The 25820-nt window shown below is 43.4% G+C and overlaps 1 protein-coding gene across 2 annotated transcripts in view; it reads left to right on the top strand.

The window, feature by feature from the left end:
• Positions 1–25820, top strand: part of spag9b (sperm associated antigen 9b) — a 48190-nt gene that overhangs the window by 486 nt on the left and 21884 nt on the right. For both annotated transcript variants that reach the window (XM_080021442.1, XM_080021443.1), the window contains exons 2-5: positions 14738–14858; positions 17835–17905; positions 20653–20759; positions 24827–24974. In XM_080021442.1, the coding sequence (XP_079877568.1) occupies positions 14738–14858; positions 17835–17905; positions 20653–20759; positions 24827–24974 (447 nt within the window). The remainder of the gene's footprint in view (positions 1–14737; positions 14859–17834; positions 17906–20652; positions 20760–24826; positions 24975–25820) is intronic.

The following is a 25820-nucleotide window of genomic DNA, read 5'->3' on the forward strand; positions in this document are numbered from 1 at the left end:
TTTACAACCGACCGATTATCCACCGAGAAGTAGTCGCAGCTGTGAACGTTCCGATCCTCGGGGTTTTTATTTTATTTTTATTTTTTTAAGTACCGAGCTTGAGGCGCGATGGAAGTCTGCCTCCCGCCGGGGCTGTCATCCAGTCTAGCGTGAGTTTGCGTGCACATGGACGGGCGACTTGTTGGCCGCTGGTCGCTGCGTGCTGCCCTCCGTGCGCCCTCGCTGACGCTGCAGAGCCCCGCACCGACCTCCAACATCTGTCCGCTGAGTGCAGTAGATGTAGAGCGAAGAAACGGTTCCTTTTTTCTTCCGCAGCTCTACTTTTGTAGTGTGTCCTACTAGCACAGCATGCATGTACAGACCGGAGGCATAAGAGGTACTCGGGTATTTTACTGAAGTAAAAAGAAAGTACAAATACCCTGACACCAAGTTACTCTAGTACGAGTGAAAGTACCGAACCATCAATCATTACAACTTAAATAACAGCGTATAAATACTAGCTGTTTAAAGTATTAAAAGTGCTTGTCATATCCAGCGTCCTGATAGAATAGAGCCTATAATACAGCATAGAGTGCCTATTTTACCATTTTCTCTGCAAATGAGTGCCTGTGCGTATCCTATACCGTAAACATTGTCAGGTAAAAAAATTATAAAACCAGCATGGATGAAGTCCTAGCATTTTCCAAGGATATGGACCTAATTTACATTTACATTTAGTCACTTAGCAGACGCTTTTATCCAAAGCGACTTACAAGGGAGAATAACATTCAAGCTACATTGCGACAGAGACATTAGTGTAACAACAAATACTGCTAGGTAGTGCTAAGTAATTGTAAGTTAGGAGAAGAGGTACTCTCTGAAGAGCTGGGTCTTCAAGTGCCTCTTAAAGACAGAGAGGGAGGTCCCTGCTCTGGTCATTTTTGGCAGCTCGTTCCACCAACGTGGAACTACAAATGAGAATAACCTGGATTGCCGTGGTTGTACGGCCGGCAGAGCCAGGCGACGCTCATTTGATGAGCGCAGCATCCGGGGGGCAACATGTGCTTTTACAAGAGCATTTAAGTAGGTGGGAGCATTCCCAGCAATCACTCTGTAGGCCAGCATAAGAGACTTGAACTTGATGCGAGCGGCTACAGGTAACCAGTGGAGCTCGATGAGCAGCGGAGTGACATGTGCCCTCATTGGCTGGTTGAACACCAGTCGCACCGCTGCATTCTGTATCATCTGTAGTGGCTTCACCGCACAGGCCGGCAAGCCTGTTAAGAGAGCGTTGCAGTAGTCGAGACTGGACATCACCAAGGTTTGTACCAGCAGTTAAGTGGCATATTGGGTCAGGTACGGCCTGACTTTTCGGATGTTGAATAGTGCGAAGCGGCAGGACCGGGACACGGCAGCAACATGGTCAGAGAATGTCAGTTGGTCATCAATAATGACACCTAGATTCCTTGCAGCCTTGGTAGGAACAAGAGATAGAGAGTCAATTTTAATATCAATGTTGTGATAAATACCCTGTTTGGCCGGGAAGACCAGCAGTTCCGTCTTCGCCAGGTTTAGTTGAAGATGATAATCCTTCATCCATGTGGATGTGTCAGCGAGACAATCCGAGATCCGCGTCGAGACAGTGGGGTCGTCGGGCGTGAAGGACAAATAGAGTTGAGTATCATTCGCATAGCAGTGATATGAAAAGCCATGCGAGCGAATGATCGGGCCCAGTGAGGTGGTGTATATGGCAAAGAGGAGGGGTCCCAGCACCGAACCTTGGGGCACCCCTGTGGTGAGGTTGTGAGGCACAGACAGCTGGCCTTGCCATGTCACACTGAACGAGCGCCCAGTAAGGTAAGATTCGAACCAGGAAAGTGCACTGCCCGTTATGCTCACACTTGAGAGTATGGACAGGAGTATGCTGTGATTGACAGTGTCAACAGCAGCTGATAAGTCCAGCAGAATGAGAACCGAGGATTTGGCAGCAGCTCTAGCAGTTTTTAAGGCCTCTGTCACAGACAACAGGGCTGTTTCGGTGGAGTGACCACTTTCGAAGCCAGATTGAAGTGTATCGAGAAGGTTGTTTCTTGACAGGTGTTCTGTTACCTGTCTAGAGACCGCCCTCTCTATGGTTTTGGAAAGGAAAGGGAGGAGAGAGACCGGCCGATAGTTTTCTACTTGGGTGGGATCGCGTGAGGGTTTTTTGAGCAGTGGTGCGACCCTACCCACTTTGAAAGCGGAGGGGAAAGTGCCGGAAGTTAGGGAAGAATTAATCATATGTGTGATCGCCGGGGTGATAGTCGGTGATATGGCTTGAAGGAGGTTAGATGGGATCGGATCTAGCGGACAGGTAGTAGGACGGCTACATGTTAGTAGTTTAAATACCTCACTTTCAGCGATGGGGGTGAAACCAGGGAACAATGAGCCTAGGGCTGGAGAAGACATGTTGTGAGTAAGTTGTTTAGTGAATTGGCTGCTGATGGCTGCCACTTTGTTAGCAAAAAGAGGAGGCAAAGCAGTCAGCAGTGAGGTTAGTAGCTGGGGGAGGTGGTGGAGGGTAAAGCAGAGACTTGAAGGTGGCGAATAACTTACGTGTGTCTGTGGCACCGTTGATCCTATCGTTGAAGAAGGCCTTCTTTGCAGTAGTGGTGCTGGAAGAGAAGGAGGACAGCAGTGTCTGGTAGCTTGCAAGATCTTCAATTGTTTTGGATTTGTGCCATTTCCTCTCGGCTGCTCTGAGGTCAGTGCGCGTTGTCCGGAGGGTGTCAGTCATCCAAGGGTGCGACTGGGTTGATCGAGCAGGTCTGGTGGATAGTGGACACAGGCTATCCAGACATGAGCTCAAGGTGGAGCAGAGAGAATCAGTGGCATCATTAACCTGCAGAGAGGAGAAAGTGCCGTGAGGCGGAAGAGAAGAGGAGAGCACAGAGGAGAAGTGGGTGGGAGACAGGTTGCGGAGATTGCGGCGGATGGTAACCATGGGTGGGGAGGTGGGGGGTTGTTTTGATAGCTGGACATTGAAGTGGTCTGAGAGATGGAGAGGGGTGACCCTTAGGTTGTCCGTGGTGCAGCTCCGGGCAAGAATGAGATCAAGCTCTTTGCCAGCCTTGTGAGTCGGTGGAGTCGGGACCTGTCTTAGGTCGAACGAGCGAACCAAAGACAGGAAGTCAGCCGAGCTCGCACTGTCCAAGTGGATGTTCATGTCTCCGAGGACGAGCATGGGACACTCATGGTCAGGAATTGATGACAGCAGGGTGTCAAGCTCATGTAGGAAGTCACCTAGTTGTCCTGGTGGGCGGTAGATGATGACCACATAGGCTTTCACCGGAGCATTCACCAAGACGGCGTGATATTCAAAGGAGAAAAAGTTGTTTAAAGGCAGCAGTGGATTAAATTTCCATGTGTTGGAAATTAGCAGGCCAGTCCCACCACCACGGCCAGATGGTCTGGATGTGTGGGAGAATGTGTAGTTTGTGGAGAGTGCAGCCGGGGTTGCGCTATCTTCCGGTTTAATCCACGTCTCAGTGAGAGCAAGGAGCTAATGAATCATGGATAAGCAATCTTAAATCAACAATGCATTCCCTGATTTAAAAAAAACAAACAACTCATGCAATTGTTTTTGTTTCACAAATGGATCAGAATGTACGTTGAAAGTCTCTGAAACTGACTATACATAAGGAAGTACAGATACTTGAAATATGTACTAAAGTTCAGTAACAAAGTACTTGTACCTTGTTACTTTCCACCTCTGGTACAGATTCATCAGTTTCCACTGTGCATGCAACTTGGGTATAAAACTTAACGTATCCCTACTCCCCCAAACCTTGTTTTCTTTTGACTCTGCTTCGAATCCCAAGGCAAGTCATTGAGACTTGCCTTGAGCCTACTTTTTAAAGTTTTCTGATACTGAATCAAATGCACTCGGATGATCCTAAAGTAGTACATGGTTGTAACAGGCACACTGTTCAAAGCCTGAGCTGCAAGAATCCAACTAACCTCAGCTATGCATTGTGGTCACTAAGCCTTATAGCCTTAACCCCGTACTTTACTTTACTTTACCCCTTGCACAATACATTTTGTTTTTTCGTCTTCTATTTCTAACAGCAGGGGCTTGCCAGCCCACCTAATGATTGGGTATTTTCACCGACTTTTACCACGGTGGTAAACAGTCTTTGCTGTAACCAATTGAGGGGTTGCTGCAAATGATAATCTTGCACGTGTGTCTAATCTCCCTGTTGTTGACACATCGTTCTGGCCAAAGCATGGCAGAAACTAGACCTGTTGCTGTTATTTATTTACTTATTTATTTTAAATCTGTACAGTTTTAAAACTACAGATTTGCCTTTGAGAAATTGTTACCAGAAGCATTCCTCCTCACTCCTAAACATTTCAGCCAGAGCTTCTCCCATTAGAGAAACCAGGAGCCGCTCGTACAGTCACAGAGGAGCTACAGTCTGTTTGAAACGTAATCAAGCATATAACTGCTGTGATCTCATCACTTATTTTATCCTAGCGAAGATCTACAAATAAAATGCTTTTTTGTTTGGTACAGACTAAAGTGGTATAAAAATATCAGCAAAAGTGAGATTCCCAATCAAAATGAAATGGCTTAAAATTTTTCTGAAATATTTGGAGGTGAAAAGTTAGTAAGTAGGTATAAGGTTTATTTTTTTATTTTTTGAACATGTAATGATTTGTTGGAAAGGGTGGAGAAGGGTGTGTGTGTGTCTGTGTGTCTGTGTATGTGTGCATGCACGCCCTCCAGGCCACTCCTCAGTTTTGCAGTGAAATGTTGAATTACAAGCCCAACAGGTCACAAATAATTTGGTCAATAATTTATGAGAGTTCCCTGTTCCAATCTGATAGCATTTCTTGTTTGTTTTAACTGACCTACTGACAATTGTGCATCCGTAGTTTATTTTAGGGAGAGGTTTCATTTTCATGGGGAAACCTGTTACACTTTCACTATTTTACTGGATGAGTCAAACTTTTTATTTGGACTGTGAGAAGTGTCCTGTCCTGTCCTGTCCCAGACAGCTGTCAGTGAGCATCATGGTTGCCGTTTATTTTTGATGGTGTACAACGAGTCCTTTAAAGGCGGCATATCCAACTTTTTATATGTTTTGATATGATTCATTGATCATTAAAATGTATTAAAAGGTCATTCCATATCCAGTGAAGGTTTGTTGCATCACTACGCCTCACAAATTTCTCATTTTCTGTGGCTGCAACCCCATGTTCCTCGGTTCATCTGAGTTAAAGTGCCCAGTGGGTACTTGACCCCGGAAGGATGTGTCCATGTCATCACCCTCCCTAACATTGCATTAAATGTTATGTTATGCAGACATGTCATAAAAGTCAATGAGGTTAATCTACTCCTCTGGACGGGGTTGCATATATTTATGTTAAGCTGATATACTCTGATTACCGGAGGAGGAGAATTTATCACTTTGTTCATGGGTATTACCTGTAGTTGATGTGGGTAATCGTGCTGCTTTTTATCTGTACTTCTTGTTTGTTGTCAAATAACTCTGCGCCTCACTCAGTGTGTGTGCCATGCCCGGGTCTCATCCCACACTCCTGTTTTCTGGTAAATAGCCCACACATTTTACAATCTCATATTTTTCGCCCACAGTTAAATTTTCAGATTGGCTCAATTTAGCACAGAAAAATGCAAAGCGGGCAGAACTGGTTCAAACACCTTTGCATTAATCACTTCAAAGACTATGCAATCAAATAGCTCACCAGGGGAACTTACAAATCCAAAGTAGTAATAAGATGTCGTTGAAATGGTTCTACTTGATTTTTAAAACTGTTCTTATTTATTCCAAAATCAGAACAGTGTCTAGATTGAGAAATGTTATTCTGTTCTCCGTACTTACTGCTGCTACCTGCGCAGAGAGTGCCACCATTGACATCTGGTTTAACGGCTCTGTTGCTGTTAACTGGTGAAGTTGCATGATTTCAAAGCTGCTTGTCCTGGGTTTGGTTTTAGGGCCTGTTGTGAGAAAACGAGACACAAGTCTATTTGTAATACAATAATTGTCTCAATTATACAACCCAAAATTGTATAGGTGGCCATTTATATGACAGGCACCCTACAAGAGTGTAGTTCTTGGTCAAGTTCTAAAGTCTTAGAGAGAGCATGTAGCTGCCTGAATAGGTGATAATTATATTAAAAGTCGTTATTGTCCAGGCCTCAGTCATATGATTTGGCTACATCATAAAGTCGTAGTTTGCTCACTGAGTTCTTGTCTGACCAAAGATTCTTATGTCATGTTACTATTGTTTTTTTCCAAGTAATGCCTTGGGCACACTACACAACTTTTTGTCTTGTGATCGGGAAACATGCAATCTTGTGGTTTGTGCAATTCCTGACTGCTTGGTGACAGGGGGGGCACACATTACAAGATACTTCACCAGGAGGAATCCCCGACCACTCTGTCGGGGTCTCTAAACTAGATGTTGTCACATCTAGTTTAGAGACACACACACACACACACACACACACAAGAAATGACACCGGAAATCATCCGCGGGACAGGATTAGTTAGTTTTTTTCTTATATACTTGTCCCGACTCGATCCTGACACTACCAGATATTTAAAATCCTTGATATCTCGCCGGCGTCACCTCATGAGCAGTTCCGACAACACACTCGTTGCTCACTGGAGTGCACTATGATTTTTCTCCGATCTGGAGCTTTGCTCTGCAATCTCCAAAAATCTGTCGGCAAGCTGACAATCACCCTTGTGTTGTGAGCAGTTCATACCACACGCCCGTCGTTCGCGGGAGCGCACTATGATTTTCCTCTGATCTGGGGCTTTGCTCGGCGATATTCTTAAACCTGTTGGCAAGTCGTAAATCAGCCCAGTATCACGTAGTCTGAACTCGGCATAAATCCTTACTCTGACCACTTAAAGAGGCTGTCGCTGCAATGTGTAAATTGCTGGCAGAACATTGTAGATGTTTTTCAAGTCTTCACTGGGAGAAAACCTCGAGCATTTCACCATGGTGGGTAGAAGGTGTCCAAATGCCAAAACAGCTGTCATTGTAATGGATGTGAGAGGGAAAACCTGGATCCATTTTGGTTACTGAACGCCTTAATACACTTGATAGCAAATATTCTGATTTGTGTGAAGTTGTTCGGGCTTGATTCTGTGAATGACAATAGAAAGAACCAATGAAAGCCAAGCAGAGCACAGTGTAGTCAGTAGGTTACATATTCCAAAAAACCCTGTGTGTGTGTCCCGTACTCCAAAAGCAGCAGAGAGAGATGAATGGGTGCTTGGTGTAAAAAAAAAAAAAAAGCCTCAGTCTATAAATTGCTGTAAAAATCACAAGGTGTTATTTAGGCCTGAAGTGGACATTTGGATGATAAGTTAATGACAATAGACGGGGCAGATCAGCAAACTAAATCTGACCAAATGAACACACTGGAGGGTCCGGTTTCCTCCTGGAAGTAGGCTTTATTGTTGAAACATGTCAGTGTTATGTGAATTTGGATTGAAAACGCGAAAATGTAAATTTTTCTGCCCTTTATTTTTGAATGTGTCATCATTTGTGTTATGGACCGTTATACAGTGCAGACACAATTTAAACACTCAACATTGGAACTTGTTCTTATCGAAGCGCTCTCTTCCTTCTTAGGAATACTTCCTTCTAGTTCTGCCTCAACGGACAGTAGAGAGGAAAAGGGCAAGGCAGGAAATCCCCCCCCTCCAGTCTGCAACAGAAACTGTGTCCAATTCAGTGGTTGCAAGTCATGCCCTAATGCCCCCCTCAGTGAGCCCGTTAAATCAGATTGGATTGGATTGGATGGGGGTTCTCAAAAAAAATCTCTCGTAATCAGAGGGCTTTCAAAGACTTTCAGACCAATCAGTAGCTATGCTATTGGTTGGCTTTTGTCATGTCTGTCATTCTTTAACGCGGCAAAGTGTTTCATGCAATCTTTCATAAAAAAATCGTATTTATTGTAGATTTTACAACAATAATGGAATTGGGGAACGTTTCTTATCCTGAGAGTTGCACTGCTGGTGGGATGTGAATGTTCCACAGCCCTTTAGCTCTTGCCACTGGCTGGGCCATTTCAGGATGTCTAAAGTATATTTGTCTAAGCGTACACTTGACTAAGATGCACTGCCCAGCTTTTCCATCATCTTAGATATTCCTAGTCCATCTCTTGTAAACAAATAATTTATTGCTTGTACTTGGCACTGAAGTTTATTTTATGTCGTCACCCTTTTGGAGTTAACTTTCTGATGAAGCCCTTTGTTTGAGGACCATTTCATGCTGTATGAAGACAAAGTGTAAAACCAACTCTGTCATTGCTTACTTATGTCTGCATCCTTGTTAATCTCATTCCGGGCAGTCGTTTCATAGTTCCGTTTTAATCCAACGCTCAAAAGGATTGCATCTTTTCGATGCCCTTTCTGCTAACATCATAATCAAGCTGTTTTATTATAAGCAATATATCATGATAGGAAGCGATTTCTCCTTGTCCTCAAATACACATGCTTACACTGATTTGGTCAATTGATTTCACATAGATGCGGCGGTGGCCAAGTTCTGCGGACTCAGGTTTTCCAGATTCACGCAGTATCAAGGAGCCAAATCGCTGAACACTAAGAGGAGTGTGTCTGTCTCTTGGTCAATTGAGTGTCAATACAGTGGAGTCCTGTGTGCGTGGGTGCACACATGCTTGGGCTGAAGCCACACGCACACATACTTGTGCATGTGCGTGAGGATATGTTAAATGCGCACGTGCTCTTGGGGGACAAAGGGAGCATTATGCACCGAGCAAATGGAAGAAATTGGATGGCAAAGTGAATGTTAAAAACACAGGAACACTCGTTCTCTGGAGCACTGTCATATGCATGTCCTACTCCCTGGGTAATATGGTAAAACAGTCGGGCGTGTGGTGTAAACACCTGTGTCGGAAGGCTATTGTTTAAAAATGCTTCAAAAATTTTAAATAGAGATATCAATGTAGTATATCAACCTTAGATTCTTTAGAACTTGCTAAAATGGAAGGGTGTGTATCAGGAGAGCTCTAATTAGAGAAAATTCTGCACATTTTATTTTACCTGTATTTTTCCCTTTATTAACAACAGCACAGTAGTTTAAAACTTTACATTACCAGTATTAATCCAAAATACACCCAGATATCTGCCTTGAGACCCAAAGACGCAGGCTAGTTCCTGTCATCATTAGTGTAAAATATGTATGTTTGGTCAAGTAGTGTTTCCGTAGAATAGATCAGGTTTTGAGGCACAAAGCAAACTAGAGCATCAGCACCAGAAGCAGGATCAGTGGTGAAAATACACTCCCAAACAATTAGAAAGATCAATGCTCGAGATTTGGTGAATCCATATTCTTCTTTACAAATAGGATCAGAGTTTGTTTTTACCCAGCCATAAACAGATTATGGTTGTCCGCCTCCCACCCCCCTCTACAAGCAAAGCTGTCTGTAGTCTAGATCAATGCTATTTTAATGCTCTTAGTAGATTTACATGGTCTTCTACTAAGTCTTATAGATGCTCGCTGGACCTTACACACCTCCTGCCACCATTAACCTCAAATTCCCTCCTATGCCACTGCTCATGATACTGCCCTCTTTACCGCAACCTCCAAGTGGATGGGTACCTTTTTACCTGTAATAATGATGATACCAATAACAATATTAATTATAGATATAGCTGCAGGCAGCAATACACGGGGTCCAGTTTAGTCATGTTAGGTACGTATTACAGGTTTCTGAGGTTCCCGAATCTGCGTTCTGTGATTACATACAGGGACACTTGGAGTGGACCGAGGGACACTCTCCTACCGAGAGAAAGGAGGAAGCGCCGGCGCTCCTGCTGTACGATTTGCTGTTTGTGTCACATGGTTGTTTACCTGCTCTGTATGACTGGCTGTTCATGTTTGAAGTGACATATTTAAGGAGGTTTACGAATGTAGTTGAATGTACATAATTTTATTGGTAACTTTTTTTTCCTTTTCTTACATTTTCAATAAGTTTCGTTTCCATGAAATACGAAAAACGTTGTGGTATTTCTTTGAGTAACTGCCATATCACAGCTTCTATTTTTCCGACGCCTCGCTCGATCTTGAACGCATCACACAGTCATACATTTCAGTAGATTTGACTCTATGTGATCACATGGATTTTGTGGACTAATGTTTTTTGTGTTTTTCATGATCCAGCAACGTAATGTGGACCAAAAAGATAAAATATCAGTCAAACAGAACTACAGAAGTAAACGCATAGTTTGTAATGTTGAACCACTACAGAGCAACGGAGTCTACACCGCACACTGGATACAGTCGGAATGGACATTCTCAACCAGAACTTGCACATTTATAGTAAATAGTATGATGATGTCATAAAGCCTCTCACGGTCAATCTCATCTCATCAACCAAGCACGACCAGCTGAATACTTGGGGTAAAAGTTGTTCGGTTTTTAACTAATATCTGCTCCATATGGGGATCAATTTCGATGAAACATAAACCACGACATGCTTGTGATGTACCAGCTTAAACAACACCTTAACCGTGTTCGTTGCTCATGTCATTGTTGTGTTCCAGGTACTTTTAGTTGGGTTTGACATCTTTTGGTGATAAATGCATTCATTGGACCTTGTCTGTGATTTCAGTCCAATTTGGTCAGTTTTTCACAAATTTCTGCTCCATATGTGGATCGATTTGGATGACACTTAAATCATGAGATGTTTGACATACCGGTTCAAACAAAACATAAACTATGTTCGTAGCTTCTGCTGTTCTTCTGTTTCAAATAGTTTTAGATTTCAAAATTCAGATAATTTTTCCGGAACAATATCAATAGGGGTAAATTCAAGTTAAATTCAATATAAATCGGGGGCTGGATCCCTAATAATAAACCTTTCAAAACTTAGATGCAAAATGCTTCACAAAGAAAATAAAATAATATAAACATAATATTAAAGATAAGTGGTACAAGGAGGAAATATGCAGTTAAAATAAATAACCACAAATAAACTTGAGACGTAATGTGTACTGCATTCATTTAGACCACAGAATTATGATGTCTTCATTTCCTGACAAATGACTACCACTGAAAATATTGAATCACTACCAATGCCTACAGTCAACACAATGAAATGAATTAATTATGTCATTTTTATTTATTTTATTTGAGGTCTTATGTTCAAAGATGCACGTTTGGCACAGTCCCAACACACCCTCACAACAGCCATTTTTGCTCCCTGGTCCAGGATGTCTGCAGAAGGGATGGAAGAACAGCCTACTTGTTTCTCTGTCAGGACCAAGGAGGGTCAGAGTCAGGTGATCTTCCCCCGCTCACATAAGACTTTATCACCACTGCCAATGGGGCTGACAGCTAGGCTTCCAGTCCACATGACTGGCCACCTCAGGGAAAATAATAACACTCTTTTCTCCAACACGGAGACGTCTAACATCGCTATAACCTGTTTGTGGAATTCCTATTCCTCCTAGTTAAGGAATCTCGCGGTTTACTAGAGACCGTTAGTGCTCCGAGCTATTCCCTTGCCTCAACCGTCACTGTGCTCAGCACATCATCTTCCACATTTTCCCTTCTGCTTAACTTTTAACAACACTTGGAGTACAGAAGCACTGTCAGGTGGGTTATTATCTCTACTGCAAAAAAACAAAATGTCCTAAAGTCCTACATAAGCCATTAAATTGGAATCATTCAGGGTACAGTGTGTTGTGGTTTGGTGTGTGTGCCATGTGACGAATAAAGAATGTTCTTCTACGAACTTGAATTTATAATCACTAACACATTATTTTTCCTGGTTCAAATATGACTAATTTGTGGCCTATGATCAAATGGAGAAAATCATGCTGCATTTGTCTTGGCAACCAAACCAACCAAAATAGGATTTACAATAATATTACATAATATACAGATTTGACTCGAGAGAGCCTCCTAACTAGAGGACTGCACCCTGTGCTGCTAGGAGCCATCTGTCAAAGACCGCAACACTCCCCACCTCCACCCCTCCAGCGCTATGGGTTGGGACTGAAGTGTTTTTCTATTGGGGGATTCCAAAGTATCATGATGGCCAGTACTTTTTGTTAAGTCATGTGATTTGTTGTTATACATGTCTAGTAGTCACTAGTATCTTTCTGTTTGAGTGTAGCTCTGTAGAATTTCTACAAAAAAAAATACACACATAACACACACGCAGTCACATGTTTAGAAACTGATGCATTAAGTGACGCACTGATGCTGGTGACAGCTGCTATTGCAGTGAGAACACCCAACATGACGTGTGTGTGTGTGTGTGTGTGTGTGTGTGTGTGTGTGTGTGTGTGTGTGTGTGTGTGTGTGTGTGTGTGTGTGTGTGTGTGTGTGTGTGTGTGTGTGTGTGTGTGTGTGTGTGTGTGTGTGTGTGTGTGTGTGTGTCCGGAGAGAGTTGCACTGTGTAAGTAATCTCAATCTCCATTCAGGTTTTCCACCATGAAAGTAATGACCATGAAAACACACGCACCACGGCTGACTGTTGGGCGTGTGTGCCAAGACACTAGCGCTTTGCACCTGTTGTTGTGTATAGCTTGAAATGCAACTCACAATGGAGGTGAGCATGGATATGCTGTGTGCTGTTTTCCAGTGGTGTCAACGTGGTCAGATTTTTATCTCACACACACACACACACACACACACACACACACACACACACACACACACACAGACACACACAGTGATATTCCAAACGTCTCAAGGGCTGGCATAATGTGCTGGGTAATAAACAAATAACTTTGTGACACCCAATTCTGTGGTCTGATGATGGCCTAAAAGGATCTGAGGTCTGAAATATTAGAGAGAGTTCTATTTGTCAAAGCTAGAGCTTCAGTCTGACATCATCCTTTGAGTTACCATGTAGTAATCTAATAAAACACAGTTGATCCCTTGTATGGCTTTTCAATTTAATAAGCAGATATGGTGATGCATCAGTTGTTATCTACAAAATGTCCTGAATTTGTACTAGAGCTGTCAAAGTAACACGATAATAACATTAATGCAAATTAGTTTTAACCGCTCCAATTTTTTGCCGCAGAAACGCAATGGGGGAAACTGACTTTAGCGGGAGCACTCCCATTTCTCTGATCGCTCTGAATGTGCCGCCTTCTTTTACTTTATTTTTTATTTTTTTTAGAAAGGTTAAATGGGACCTATTATGCTCCTTTTTACACATGTGAATATAGGTCCCTTAGGTCCCCAAAACAATTTTTGAATTTCTTTCCTGAAAATACCACAGATTAGATTAGATTATACAATCAGATTATGTATTCGAGCCATTTGACATGCCTCTAAACCCAGACAATTCTGAAATTGGCTGTTTCATTGTGTGTAGCTTTAATTGTGAATTAGCAGCCAAGTCCCTAGTTCTGAGCTAAGGGGCTTTGAGCCTTACCCTGGGCTCTGTTTTGTTTACTCTGTAAACATTCAATGAATTCACTTTATCAGTACATTAAAATTAATCTGTTTCTGAACAAATTTGAGGCGAGAAATAAGCAATCCAGTTGTCGAATCTTCATTCATATTAGATCTACAAGGCCTAACTTAAAAGTTAGTTCCGACATTGGTTGCCGTGCTCCAAGCTTGTGGGAGACATGGACGCCGCGCCAGGACTCTTGCACGCAGGTTTTTTTTTTTCTGTTTCATGTAAACTTTGGATATTAAAATGAATAAATCCATCTGCAATAAAAACACTATTTTTTTATTGTTTTTTGCTTTGGAGAAATGCACAGGGGATTGAATAGAGCAGATGACCATGTAAAGAAATCCACGACGATCCTCGTGCAGAGAGTAGAAAAAACCTCCTTAGTTTCCCTCTTTATTTGACACTTTGGCCACATCTAATACGAACATCCGCCATTGTTACATACATACGAAAGAAAATAAGGAAAAGCATTCTAGGTTCCCTTTTAAAATACTGGAAATTTACGGGAAAATATTCAACCGGGGGACAGCGGGAGAGAAGAGGAGGCAAAATATGGGAGGATCCCAGGGAAAACTGGAGGGTTGACTGGTATGTGCACTTATGCATGCACCATAGACAGATACTGTCAGACAGAGCCACAAGTGTCATAGGCAGCCTATGACACTTGTGGCTCTGTCTGACAGTATCTGTATCGGCGGCTATGATAGGCTAGCAACAGCAACGTTGATTGATTGACACACATACAGACAAATAAGTGTTGAATTCCGACGTGTGGTGCATTATTTTTTAATTTTTTGATTGGGTTAGGTAATGAGTGGGACAGAACATAAACGTCCATGTAAGCGCTGAAAACAAGTGTAATATTATTATTTGAATTGTGGTGAAAACCAGGACAATTGCGATTTATTTGTGATTGCGATTAATTTTCGGTTAACGTGGACGATCATGCCATTAAATATTTCAATCGATTGACAGCCAGCCCTAATTACTACACATCACCCGGCCTGACCCAACTCTGGGTGGGGCCACGGCAAGGCCACATTTAGGTTCCTACGGAGCGAAAAGCCAATGTCAGGTGGTCTTTTGCCGAGAACAACAAAGAGGAAGTGACCCGTCTGCCCCGTGTCGCGCAGGTGTTGGATTCCTCATCTCGTTGTGGCTGTCAACACACGAGGGCCCGGGACGAAAGCCAAGATCGCTGCATTGAAAACTGATCCAGGATTTGGTTTCCTTCTCCCCCCTCTCTCTCTCTCTCTCTCTCTCTCTCTCTCTGTCCGTCTGCAGAAGTACATCACACTTGAGGACTCGCAGGATGAAGAGAAGAAGGATCTCCAGTGTCGCCTCGTGATACTGGAGTCGCACACACGCCAACTAGAGCTAAAGACCAAGAACTATGCAGACCAGAGTAAGTCCAGTATATAATCCCAGCACAAACAGAGTGTGTGTGTGTGTCTGTCTGTCTGTCTGTCTGTCTGTCTGAATTCTCCCTCCCTCTCTCTGTCACACTCTTTGAAGAGGCAGTGACGCTACGCTTTGGTCTTCCGTTCACTTAAAATCAACCTTCTGATTATTTTGGTGTAGCTGCAGCCACAAAGGTTGCAGTGTCAGTGTTGTCCATAGTAAAATATGTCCCTCATATTTAGAATATGCAAACCCCATCCCTTCTGATTTGGCAGTGTTGTCTCCCACATCTTTACTCTGCAGTGCACAGAGTTGGCAAATCCAAATGGACTCACTGTGTTTGGTAGGCTACGTTTTGGTGTGGTAATGTCAATTACAATACTAATAACGATCAAACACTTTCACCCTCATATTCTTGTGGTGTAGCAATTAAGTATTTATGTATTATTTATTTTTTGTCATATCTCCTTGGTCAAGAAATATACATCAACGAAAAACCAAAAGGCCAATCAAAGTGTTTGATATGAGCTTTGTATAGATGAATATAGACTGCTTTATCCTGAATACAACCTCCACTGCTTTTGTCCTCATACTGTTTGCAAGGGACACAATTGTGTTCAGCAACAGGATGAACACACACACACACACACACACACACACACACACACACACACACACACACACACACACACACACACACATTGAAACCTGTGAAAACGCATCGGCTAATTAACGGATCTTTTGACTTTGTTAGCCTGATGTGCCATTAGGGAGCTGTGCCTTGTCAAAATTAACCTTGAAACATATATGGCTGAACCCCTGTATGAAGCGCTAGAGGGCTTTTAATTTGACACAAATTTTAACAAACATAAATGTTCAGTCTCCTTGCTGGTTGCTCCGACACATTCAGAAGAAGCCGAAGGGTCTAAAAATCGGAATAAATATTACATTATAAAAATTGTTGTGTATATTATAGGAGCCATTAGAAACCATTAATCCCATTCTTCAATAACCAAATCGTATTTTAAATACCCCGACGGCAGCAGGGCGGGGCGCAGCAAAGAGGGAGATCACGGGTGACCCTGCACGGATTTACAGGCGCGATCCGCAGCCCCGGTAAAAGCGCCCGACAAGTTTATGATTTAAACTACACGTTTTAAATGTGTGCATTAATTAAATATTAATAGGTTTAACCGATGTAATGTTTAACCGGTGTAATTATCAGGCAGCCCGCTTCACGCGTGCGTACCGCGCAGTACTTGTAAATTGAATGTATATTTTAAAAGCTCGTTATTAGGTTTTGATTTAGCTGTATTGTAGCACAGGGTTAACAGTGTTAGTTATTACATTCTGTTTCCGCCCTGGAAGTCAAACCATTTTCTGATGCCCCAAAAACATATTAAATAATTAAGTTAATATTGTAAATGTCCGACGATTTGTCGACTAATGCCTTGAACTAACGACTAATAGTTGACCAGGAAAATCTTTAGTCGGGGGCAACCCTGATAAATTCACTGTATGTGGTAATTGGAACCCCACCCCCCCCTATAAATTTGTTAAATTCTGTAACGTGTAATGCCTTGCACGGTATTACCGTAAAAGAGAAACCACATGATCTGGAAATGACTTGGGCCCAACTTGTGTGCCTGGTTGTTTGTTCCGTTGACGGAGCATTACATGCCACATTAGAGCTTGAAAAGAATTGGTAAATGGTCCCAAGAAAAAGCAAATCTATTTTTATCTCCCACTTTTAATTGCTCACTTCTGCTTTTCTGTCTAGTTGTTTTTTCTAAGTTTCCTCCATGTCCTGAAATACTGTTTTTACGCAGAATTTGAAGAACTGTAAATCAGTAAAAGGAAGCCTGGTGTAGATCATTTGGGTCATGCGCACACACAACCACCTGCGTGTGTGCGTGCGTGCGTGCGTGCGCGCGAGCACACACACACACACACACACACACAGCACATAAATGTGACCTCTAACCCCTCACACTTAATCTCTAAAACTGTAACCCCTATTTAAAATTGAATCCTTAATCATCTAAAGAAAAGATTCTCTCTATGAGGATTTGACAAAAGTCCTCAACACAATAGCGTTTTGGGTTTTCTCACATGGGAGGACTCTACTGCATTGCTTCTGCGTATCCTTACACACTGAGAAAAGTCCCATCAGATCTCATGTTTCTTAATTTCCTTCTAATTACCCTAATTTACCCCCAGGGATCAATTATCTTATCTTCCTCACAATACAGTTCCCTCCATGCATCCATGATAGTAGTTAAATGAATAAAAAATAAAATCCATGCCCTTCTATCAGAGGTATTTATAACATCAAAAGAAGGTCTGTGAAAATCATATTTGTTTGAACTTTTATATTTATAGAGTGTATTGTGAATTACACAAGTCGTATATATGCCTTTGGCCATATTCAAGGCTTCTATATTGATGAATGCCTATATAATCATTCATCAAAATATTGAAATGTGAACCCATGCAAAGTAATAGACGACATGCTACCCGTTTATGCAAGTGTTTTAAATCTTTGTAGGATTGTCAGGTTCGCCGTTGCTCTGTACGTTTGTCATCTTTAACATAAGCTTTAGATCTTGTTGACTCTGAGGCGTGAGAGCTTCAGCATTGTTGTCCTCATAGTGCAGACCTTTGTTATTACATTGAGGACCTCTTGTGGCTCTGAGTGAGCATTACAGTTAAACTAAACAAGCCTAAATCACATAATACCACTCAACAGATTTATTATTATTTTTATTACTAGATCTTGGAATCAAGGATAATCTGTTTGGAATCGTTTGATCTATGTTTCTTTTGCGTTTCTAATTTAATAACTCTAATTGGCGCTGATTGCTTTTCAATTCATTATGATTTCAAAGGGTCTGATGTTTGTTTTGCCGGAGTTATTTTAACAAATTTCTCCTTCCTTTTTTTTCCTTCCCTCTTTCTTTACTTATTTCTTTATTTCCAGTTAGCAGATTGGAGGAGAGAGAGACAGAACTTCGAAAGGAATACAATTCCCTTCATCAGAGACACACAGAGGTAGTGTGTGTGTGTGTGTGTGTGTGTGTGTGTGTGTGTGTGTGTGTGTGTGTGTGTGTGTGTGTGTGTGTGTGTGTGTGTGTGTGTGTGTGTGTGTGTGTGTGTGTTATTTTTTTAAGACGCTTGTTTGCCAAGATGGAAAGTAGCAAACTGTTCTTATACTATATTATTCTACTTAATTTCTATGCTTAAATACGATTTTGAGGCACACTACTCACAAAAAGTTAGGGAATATTTGGCTTTCGGGTGAAATTTATGGAAAATGTAAAAAGTTCACGCTACAGTGATATTATATCATGAAAGTAGGGCATTTAAGTAGAAGCATGCAATGGTGATTTCCTTATCTCAAACAATTGATTGAAACAAAAGCCAACAACAGCGGTGGGTATACCACAACAAAAAATGTCAATGTCTCAATAACTTGTCATGTGCCCTTGAGCATCAATTACAGCTTGACAACGACGTCTCATGCTGTTCACAAGTCAACTTATTGTCTGTTGAGGCATGGCCCCCCACTCTTCTTGAAGGGTGGCCCTCAGGTCATTGAGGTTCTGGGGCACAGAATTACGAGCCTCTACACGGCGACTCAGCTGATCCCATAGATTTTCTATGGGATTCAGGTCTGGAGAAAGTGCAGGCCACTCCATTTGAGGTACCCCAGTCTCCAGCAGCCGTTCCCTAATGATGCCACCTCCATGAGCTGGAGCATTGTCGTCCATGAAGATGAAATGAGGCCTGTGTTGTTCATGCAGGGGCACAATGACTGGATTAATGATGTTATTCAGGTAGTATGGGCTTGTCACTGTACCATTCACAAAGTGTAGGGCAGTTCTGTATTGACTAGACACACCTGCCCACACTGTAACACCACCACCACCAAAGGCTCGTCTGGTGACAACAGTGGCTGATGCATAGCGCCCTCCTTGACGTCTCCAACATCGTTGGCAGCCATCATTTCTGCTCAACGTGAATCAACTTTCATCAGAGAACAGCACTGAGGCCCACTGGTCCCTCGTCCAGCGTAAATTCTCCCTGGCCCGTGCAAGACGATGATGCCTGTGCCTGGTGGTGTGGTCAGGTACACTTGCAGGTCGTCTAGCACGCAGACCACGCTGATGTAAATGGTTTAGAATGGTCTGACGTGACATTTGTTGTGCCTCTCACTTCCCTTAAAAGTGCCTGGAGTTGAGTGGCATTCATCATCCGTTTCCGCAGGGCACTGTTCACAATGAAGCGGTCATCAATGTGGATGTGGTCAAAGGACGTCCACTTCTATGCCTTTCTGTGACTCTTCCAGTCTCTGTATCTCTGTTGCAAGCTGCTGATGACACTCTGTGACATTCTAAGCTCAGTGGCCACTTCCCTCTGAGAACATCCTGTTTGAAGCCTCGCAATGGTGAGGTACTGTTGATCAGTTGTTAGGTGTCGTCTTGGTCTCATGATGTCAAAATGTGAACAGCATGATGAAGAGGACTGTTTAAATACCAATTCTAATTGAACCAGGAAATGTATTGGTCGATTCATGGATCAAACACCTGTTGTGAATTTTGCTGTTCAGCTCCTTGTTAGAGAACAGCAAGTTGTGCAAAAAGTACTGAAACATTGAACAGTTGGACATGTGCATTCAAAAGTTTAGAGAAGGTCAAATTAAGTTCCCCTGTAAAGGTTATAGTGCATTTTAGGTTTATCCTGAAATTTCACCCGAAAGCCAAATATCCCTTACTTTTTGTGAGTAGTGTATCTGCTTTATTTGAGTTTTTCTTTTTACTTTTACAAAATCCGTATTTTCTAGTCCACCACATTTTTTTAAACGGTTTGGGGTGCAGAAGTGTGTTCAATGTGAAAAGCCCGTTGGGCAGTGTACTGTATGTCCATCCCGCGGATAAATGTAAAACTTTGGAGTTGCAGCTTACTTGCTGTACGACCAGGGAGGAGGACGGAGAAGTCAGATTTACCCTACATGCACGTTGGTGCAAAAATATTTTGTTACAGCAGATGGCATGAAACATTTTGGTGTTGAATGTACATTGCATTATGGGTAGTTATATTGAGGCCATATATTTTTTCATAATATATTATTTATTTTGTCGCAATACAAAACCACTGAAAGATGAGGAACTGCTGCGGTAGAATAATCAAGTGTAATATTTTTGGCATGTCTATAATGCATCACTAGCGGGCACCCCAATGCGCAAACAAGACACTCGAATTGGAGTAGTATGAATAGAGAAAAACGTGCCACACTCATCCTGTGGGGTGAGCTGATTTTGGGCCTGACTGTTACAGCTGTGCCTGGACACAAATGTAGATGTCACGTGACTAGCATCAACGGTCCAACATGGTGAGAGGTCTCACTCTGTCTTTTCTGACTGGATCATACCAAAACCTCTCAGCAAAGATTTTATGAGGGAGAGTTTTTACGTCTTCCAACCATAAAGTGACTTTAAAGTTCAGACAGGGATTTGAAGTAGCTGTTGATGGCTAAGGGACCAGATGCTCCATTGTTTTGAAATAGCTGATGTCTGTAGTTTAACAAATCTGTTGGTCAACAATAGTTGGCGGTATATCACCAACAATGCCAAATCTTCCAGGTACAACCTTTTTTAAATTAAAAGCCGTCCAAAGAACACAGTGAAATGGGACAGAAATCTGGAAAATTTGTACATCTGTATTTACCGGATTTTTGTATGTTTGTGCCAAAAAAAAACAGTAAGTGGAGAAGGCAATCTCTCCTTTTTGCCTCCCAGATGATCCACAGCTACATGGAGCACCTGGAGCGCAGCAAGAACCAGCACACTGCAGCCCCGGCCACAGAGCACTCTGTGGCCGGGGACACAAGTTCAGTGAGATTACGGTGAGGCCACCTCCCGCACAACACAAACCGAAATCACAGCTGCTTTCTGCTTTTATTTTTATTTGTTTTATGTATTTATTTATTTACTTACTTACTTACTTATTTATTTGCTTAATTGCTTATTTATTTACCTATTTATTTTATTTATTTATTATATATTTTTTTACCTGTGCTATCAGCATGCTTGGCCTACAACACAGAATATTTGTGCCATTGCATCTAGGACAGAGTTAGTCTGCAAGTGGAGCTTCACTTCTCAACCTGCAATGCAACTCTTTATTCATTCTTTAATCATCAAGAACTGCTGCAATAACTCTGTCCTGTGGACGACTTGTAGGATGAAAAGATCACAGCTTTTTGTTATACAGAACCACCACCAATCCCACTCTTTGGATAACGATCTTACCATGTTTTGGTCTATAAACAACTAATCATCATTACTACTCCAAGAGGGGGGAATGACTACGGGTGAGAATAATAAAGATAGAGCTAAAAAATAGGGTTAGTTCCATGTCCATGGTGCACAGGACTTGTCTGAATTAGTTCTGGTGTATGAGGTCGGAAATATATCGTAGCGCCTCCAAGCAGCGGAAAAGGCCCCGTCGCCACTCCTTAGTCCCCAGGCGATATAGACATTCCACGACCGCAGGAAAGCCCCGAGCACCATTCCCTGCAGCCACAGAAGACTCCCCAGCCCCGAGAGAAGCCGGCCGGCAGACCACAGAGCAACACCCACGCACGGCCCAAGCAGCATAAACTGGTCCCAGAGAGCAGGAGGAGACCCTGCACCCCAAAGCGCATAGATATAACCCACCTCCGCGTGCAGGTGTATGACGCAGGTGCGGACCACAGGCCCGGAGCCAGGTCCCATGCCAACAGGCTGACGTCCCTCCAAAACTGCCCGCCCCACAGGCGAGTCGGCAGGACCCCCATGCCCACCAACGCCCCAAACAAATGCGAGGCCCGCCAAACTGCAACCAGCCAACCAGCCAAGCATCCACGCCCCCCCCCCCCGCCCTGGGCCCGACCTGGACCCAGTCGTCTAGCCATCACAACTTGGCCCTTGTTAACGTCGCTCAGATCCTTACCCTTGCCCATTTTTCCTATTTCCAACACATCAACTTCAAGAACTGACTGTTCACTTGCTGCCTAACCACCTCTTGACAGGTGCCACTGGAACCAGATGACCAATGTTATTCACTTCACCTGTCAGTGGTTTAAATGTTGTGGCTGATTGAAAACCTAAAGGTAACAAAGTTGGCAATGGCTTAATTGTTTGGTGAAGGCTCTAACATGATTAGAATTACTACAGCATTACTACCTACAACATGTTTAACTACAACGTGATTACCAACCAGCTTTTGTACGTGTATAGTTGCATCAAATTCATTCCACCTACTGGCTTTGAAAACTAAATCGCATGGAGTCTCAAACAAAAACAAGCTAGGAGCTACATTTAAAAATCAATGACTTTTGGATATGTAAGATTCGACCAATCAGTCCAAACAATCACAAGACCAGCGATCATTGGTCTTGTGGCCGTGCCCCTTTTTTGAGCCAATCATTGATCGAGCCCCGTCGACTTGGCAACACACTGTCACCAATCTACATCTTTCTGAGCAGGTGACGTCACATGTTAGAAATCCCAGACACACAGAAACAACAAGGTACTAGCAGGAAGTACTCTGTCTGGCTGATAAATCCATGTGCATTTTTTTTTTTACCCAAAGAGAAACAGAAATGCCTTTTTTAAGATATCATTATTTTCCATTTTCCATTGAAACCAACGTGCAGCCAGGGCTCCCTTCCTGTGCATAATTCTGACTCGTGGCCAGTTCCCAGAGGCAGCCCCCCCACGCGGCTTAGTCTCCCCCGATTGCAGCCAATGAGCTGCAGGCTGAGAGGAGCCATACGGAACGAGCTGCCTCAGCATCCGAGAGCGAGTGAGAGACAGTGTGTGGGAGAGAGAGCGAGCGAGAGAGAGAGAGAGAGAGAGAGAGAGAGGAGCGGTTGTGGGGGGTTTTTGCTCATCGGAGGACAGCCAGTCAGAGAGAGAGAAAGGGACAGCGCAGTCAAAGAATTCTGGATTGCAGTTGCTGCTCAGCAGAGGAGAAAAGGGAAAGGTGGGCGGGCAGGATCACCTGGCTCCTGGAAACACGAGAGGAAACTGTTATCAAACTGCGTCTTCCGTCCTTCCCTCTCCCTGTCAACACCCGGCGCTGTTCTAATCTCTGGCGCCGCGTCGCTGTAATCAACCTTCGCTGGCTCGTCTGCCTCCACCACTGGGATTACTGTTGTTGTGACGCTCACTCATTCGTCTCTCTCTCTCTCTCTCTCTCTCTCTCTCTCTCTCTCTCTCTCTCTCTCTCTCTCTCTACTGAGCCTCACAGCACATTGTCAGGCGCTAACAACACACTTTCTCCTTGGTCTCCATTGACTCCGACTCCGACTCCAACTAAGCAGGATACAGCAAGACTGCTAATGAAACCTCTGCCCTAGGAGGAGTGACGAGTGGAGACACCACCCGTCAGGGAAGCAAGCATCCACCTGGGTTATCTTGGAGATTCTTTCAGCCCACAACCGGGAGGAGTTTGGGCTGTTTTTTTTTGTCTTCCTGCGACTTTTTCGACACCTGCCGAAGAGATTAACCACCCACGCCCGTCACCCCTACGCTCTGCTTGACAGTTCTGTTTTACTGGCTGTACCCCCCTACACCCTAGTCCCCCTGGTGGTGGGGCAGTGGGCCATGTACTGGGGGGGCCATGAGCCCCGGGTGTATGCTGCTGTTTGTTTTTGGCTTCGTTGGGGGAGCAGTGGTTATCAACTCTGCCATACTGGTCTCGCTATCTGTGCTGCTACTGGTTCACTACTCTGTCTCTACTGGCAGCTTACCTGCCCTGCCGTCCCTGCCCTCCATCCCCAGGGCCTGCAGGTACATCAGTGTGTGTTTCTGTGTGTCGGCGAGTGTTCGTATTTTTGTGAGAGCACATTGGTTGTGCACATAAAATGGAATTCTTTATCTTCAAGCAGGCTGATCTCTACTCCATCTTACTACTCTTGTGATCCTCATCTCCATTTTATTGACAGTTTTGTGGCCATGCAGTCACTGTGTGGTTGCCGTCTGTGTTGCTGTGCTTTAGTCAGCCAGCATGATACTGCAGACTGAAAGTGGGTCAAGAGAGAGAGGTAGAGATTTGGAGACAGATAATACTAGACTACCTGGGGAAAATGTTGGTGCTCTCTGCACCAAGCTGGAGCTTCACATCTATCCTTAACATCCCTTCAAAAATTGCATTGCACATCTGCAATTTGCACTTTTGTTTTGTTACAAGAGCAACCAACAGCCTGAAGTCACTGAGCTCATTAGGTTAACTCTGCCACTCTCCTAGAAAAACAAAAAGTCATTATTGCTCACTATTATGCTGCCCTGCATGTGACCTCTGGCTCTCTAAACACAGTGGCACATCTATTGTTTATTGGCTCCTGGCTTTCAATGCTGCCTGGATGCCTGCTTCTTTCACCATGTCAGCCATTGTTGTGCTCCCACTGTACTTTTTTGGTACCTAGCCACAGTAAGGGAAACTTTGCTTGTTAGGCGGCTTCAATCTTTCATTTGGAAGATGCTAATAGTTAAGATGTTATTATTATTTTTAAGCTGGGATGGGTGTTTTTTTGTGTTGGACTCATTGTGGTAATGTGATCAAGGTTCAATTATTTGCTGTTAGTTGGGCAAGGGGGTTTAGTTCCCTTGCACTTAACATACTATACTACCTCTGTATGGTTGTTCAATCGTCCCTCTAATGTGGTTTGTAATAGGCCCAGAATTCTAACTAAATTAACATTTAATCAGCCCCACAAAATTATCCATTATTCCAGTGTCACACTCCATGGGAAGGAGAAAAGTATCCAGACTTTTAATAAAAACAAGTATGTTCCTTTTTTATGGGTTTGTGTAGCATGTTCTCTACTTGGAACGATCCAATCTGCCCTCATTCACCCCCATTACAAAAGCAGTACTTGAGGTCCTTGCTTTTCATTTTCTTCTTGGTGTCTCTCGGGGAGTGCAGGAAGGACCGTCCAATCTCCATGGGCATATTCCCACTGCCTAGGAGTGATGGTCTGAACCCTGACCTTCAGAGGGAAGACGTGGGCGCCACGTCGGAACCCTGGAGGTTCAACGACCTCAACCACCCACAATCCAACACCAGCCTTAAGGTACAACGCTCTGCAACACGTACATCAAAGTTCAGCGCACACACACCAACACATACACACACAAAGGTTATGTTCACAAGCCCTGGTTGTATCATCCTTTGAGTCACTTGTGTTGTAGACCAACAGTGGTAAAGTGTAACGATACTGTCGTAAATGGGGAAAGGGAACAGTGAGTTTAAGCGCTCTCCCCTGTGCCCCCTCATGTACACACACCCGACAACTGGTAAACGGTGACATCACGGTTAGTTCCCTTCAGACCAGTGTTTGTAGGGGAAAAAAAAAGCTCCACCACTCCACTGCCAACAGGACAACAGGAGAGTTCAATTCTATTGAGAAAGCAAGGATTTGGTGTGTGTGTGTGTGTGTGTGTGTGTGTGTGTGTGTGTGTGTGTGTGCGTGTGCGTGTGCGTGTGCGTGCGTGCGTGCGTGCGTGCGTGCGTGTGTGTGTGTACGGACATGGGTGGCTTGGAGCCCAGGAAGGAGAGTAAGTGGTACCAATTGGAGTGTCTTCACATTGTTGCTGTTGGTAACCATTCTGCAAGTAGCATCCGGTCATGAATATTAATGATTAATTTTCATTAGGCATTCGTTGTTTGCAATAACATGCCTGCAAAGTCTCTTCAGATGCTGGTCGGGTCACTACGGATGTCACCGTACCAGAATGTTGGAAGTCTTTCTAACAGCGGTGAAAGTCCACAATTCCAACTCTTTATTTATAAAAAGAAACATTACACCATTACAAAAAGCTAGAACACTGGCATATAGCCTAAAAGCATTGCCAGCACACAAACTTGTGCTTGCACCAGTGTTTTTAGGAAATAACTATTAACAACTAAATCAACTTTA

Source organism: Zeus faber (genome assembly GCF_960531495.2).
Source record: "Zeus faber genome assembly, chromosome: 20".
Classification (NCBI taxonomy): Eukaryota; Metazoa; Chordata; class Actinopteri; order Zeiformes; family Zeidae; genus Zeus; species Zeus faber.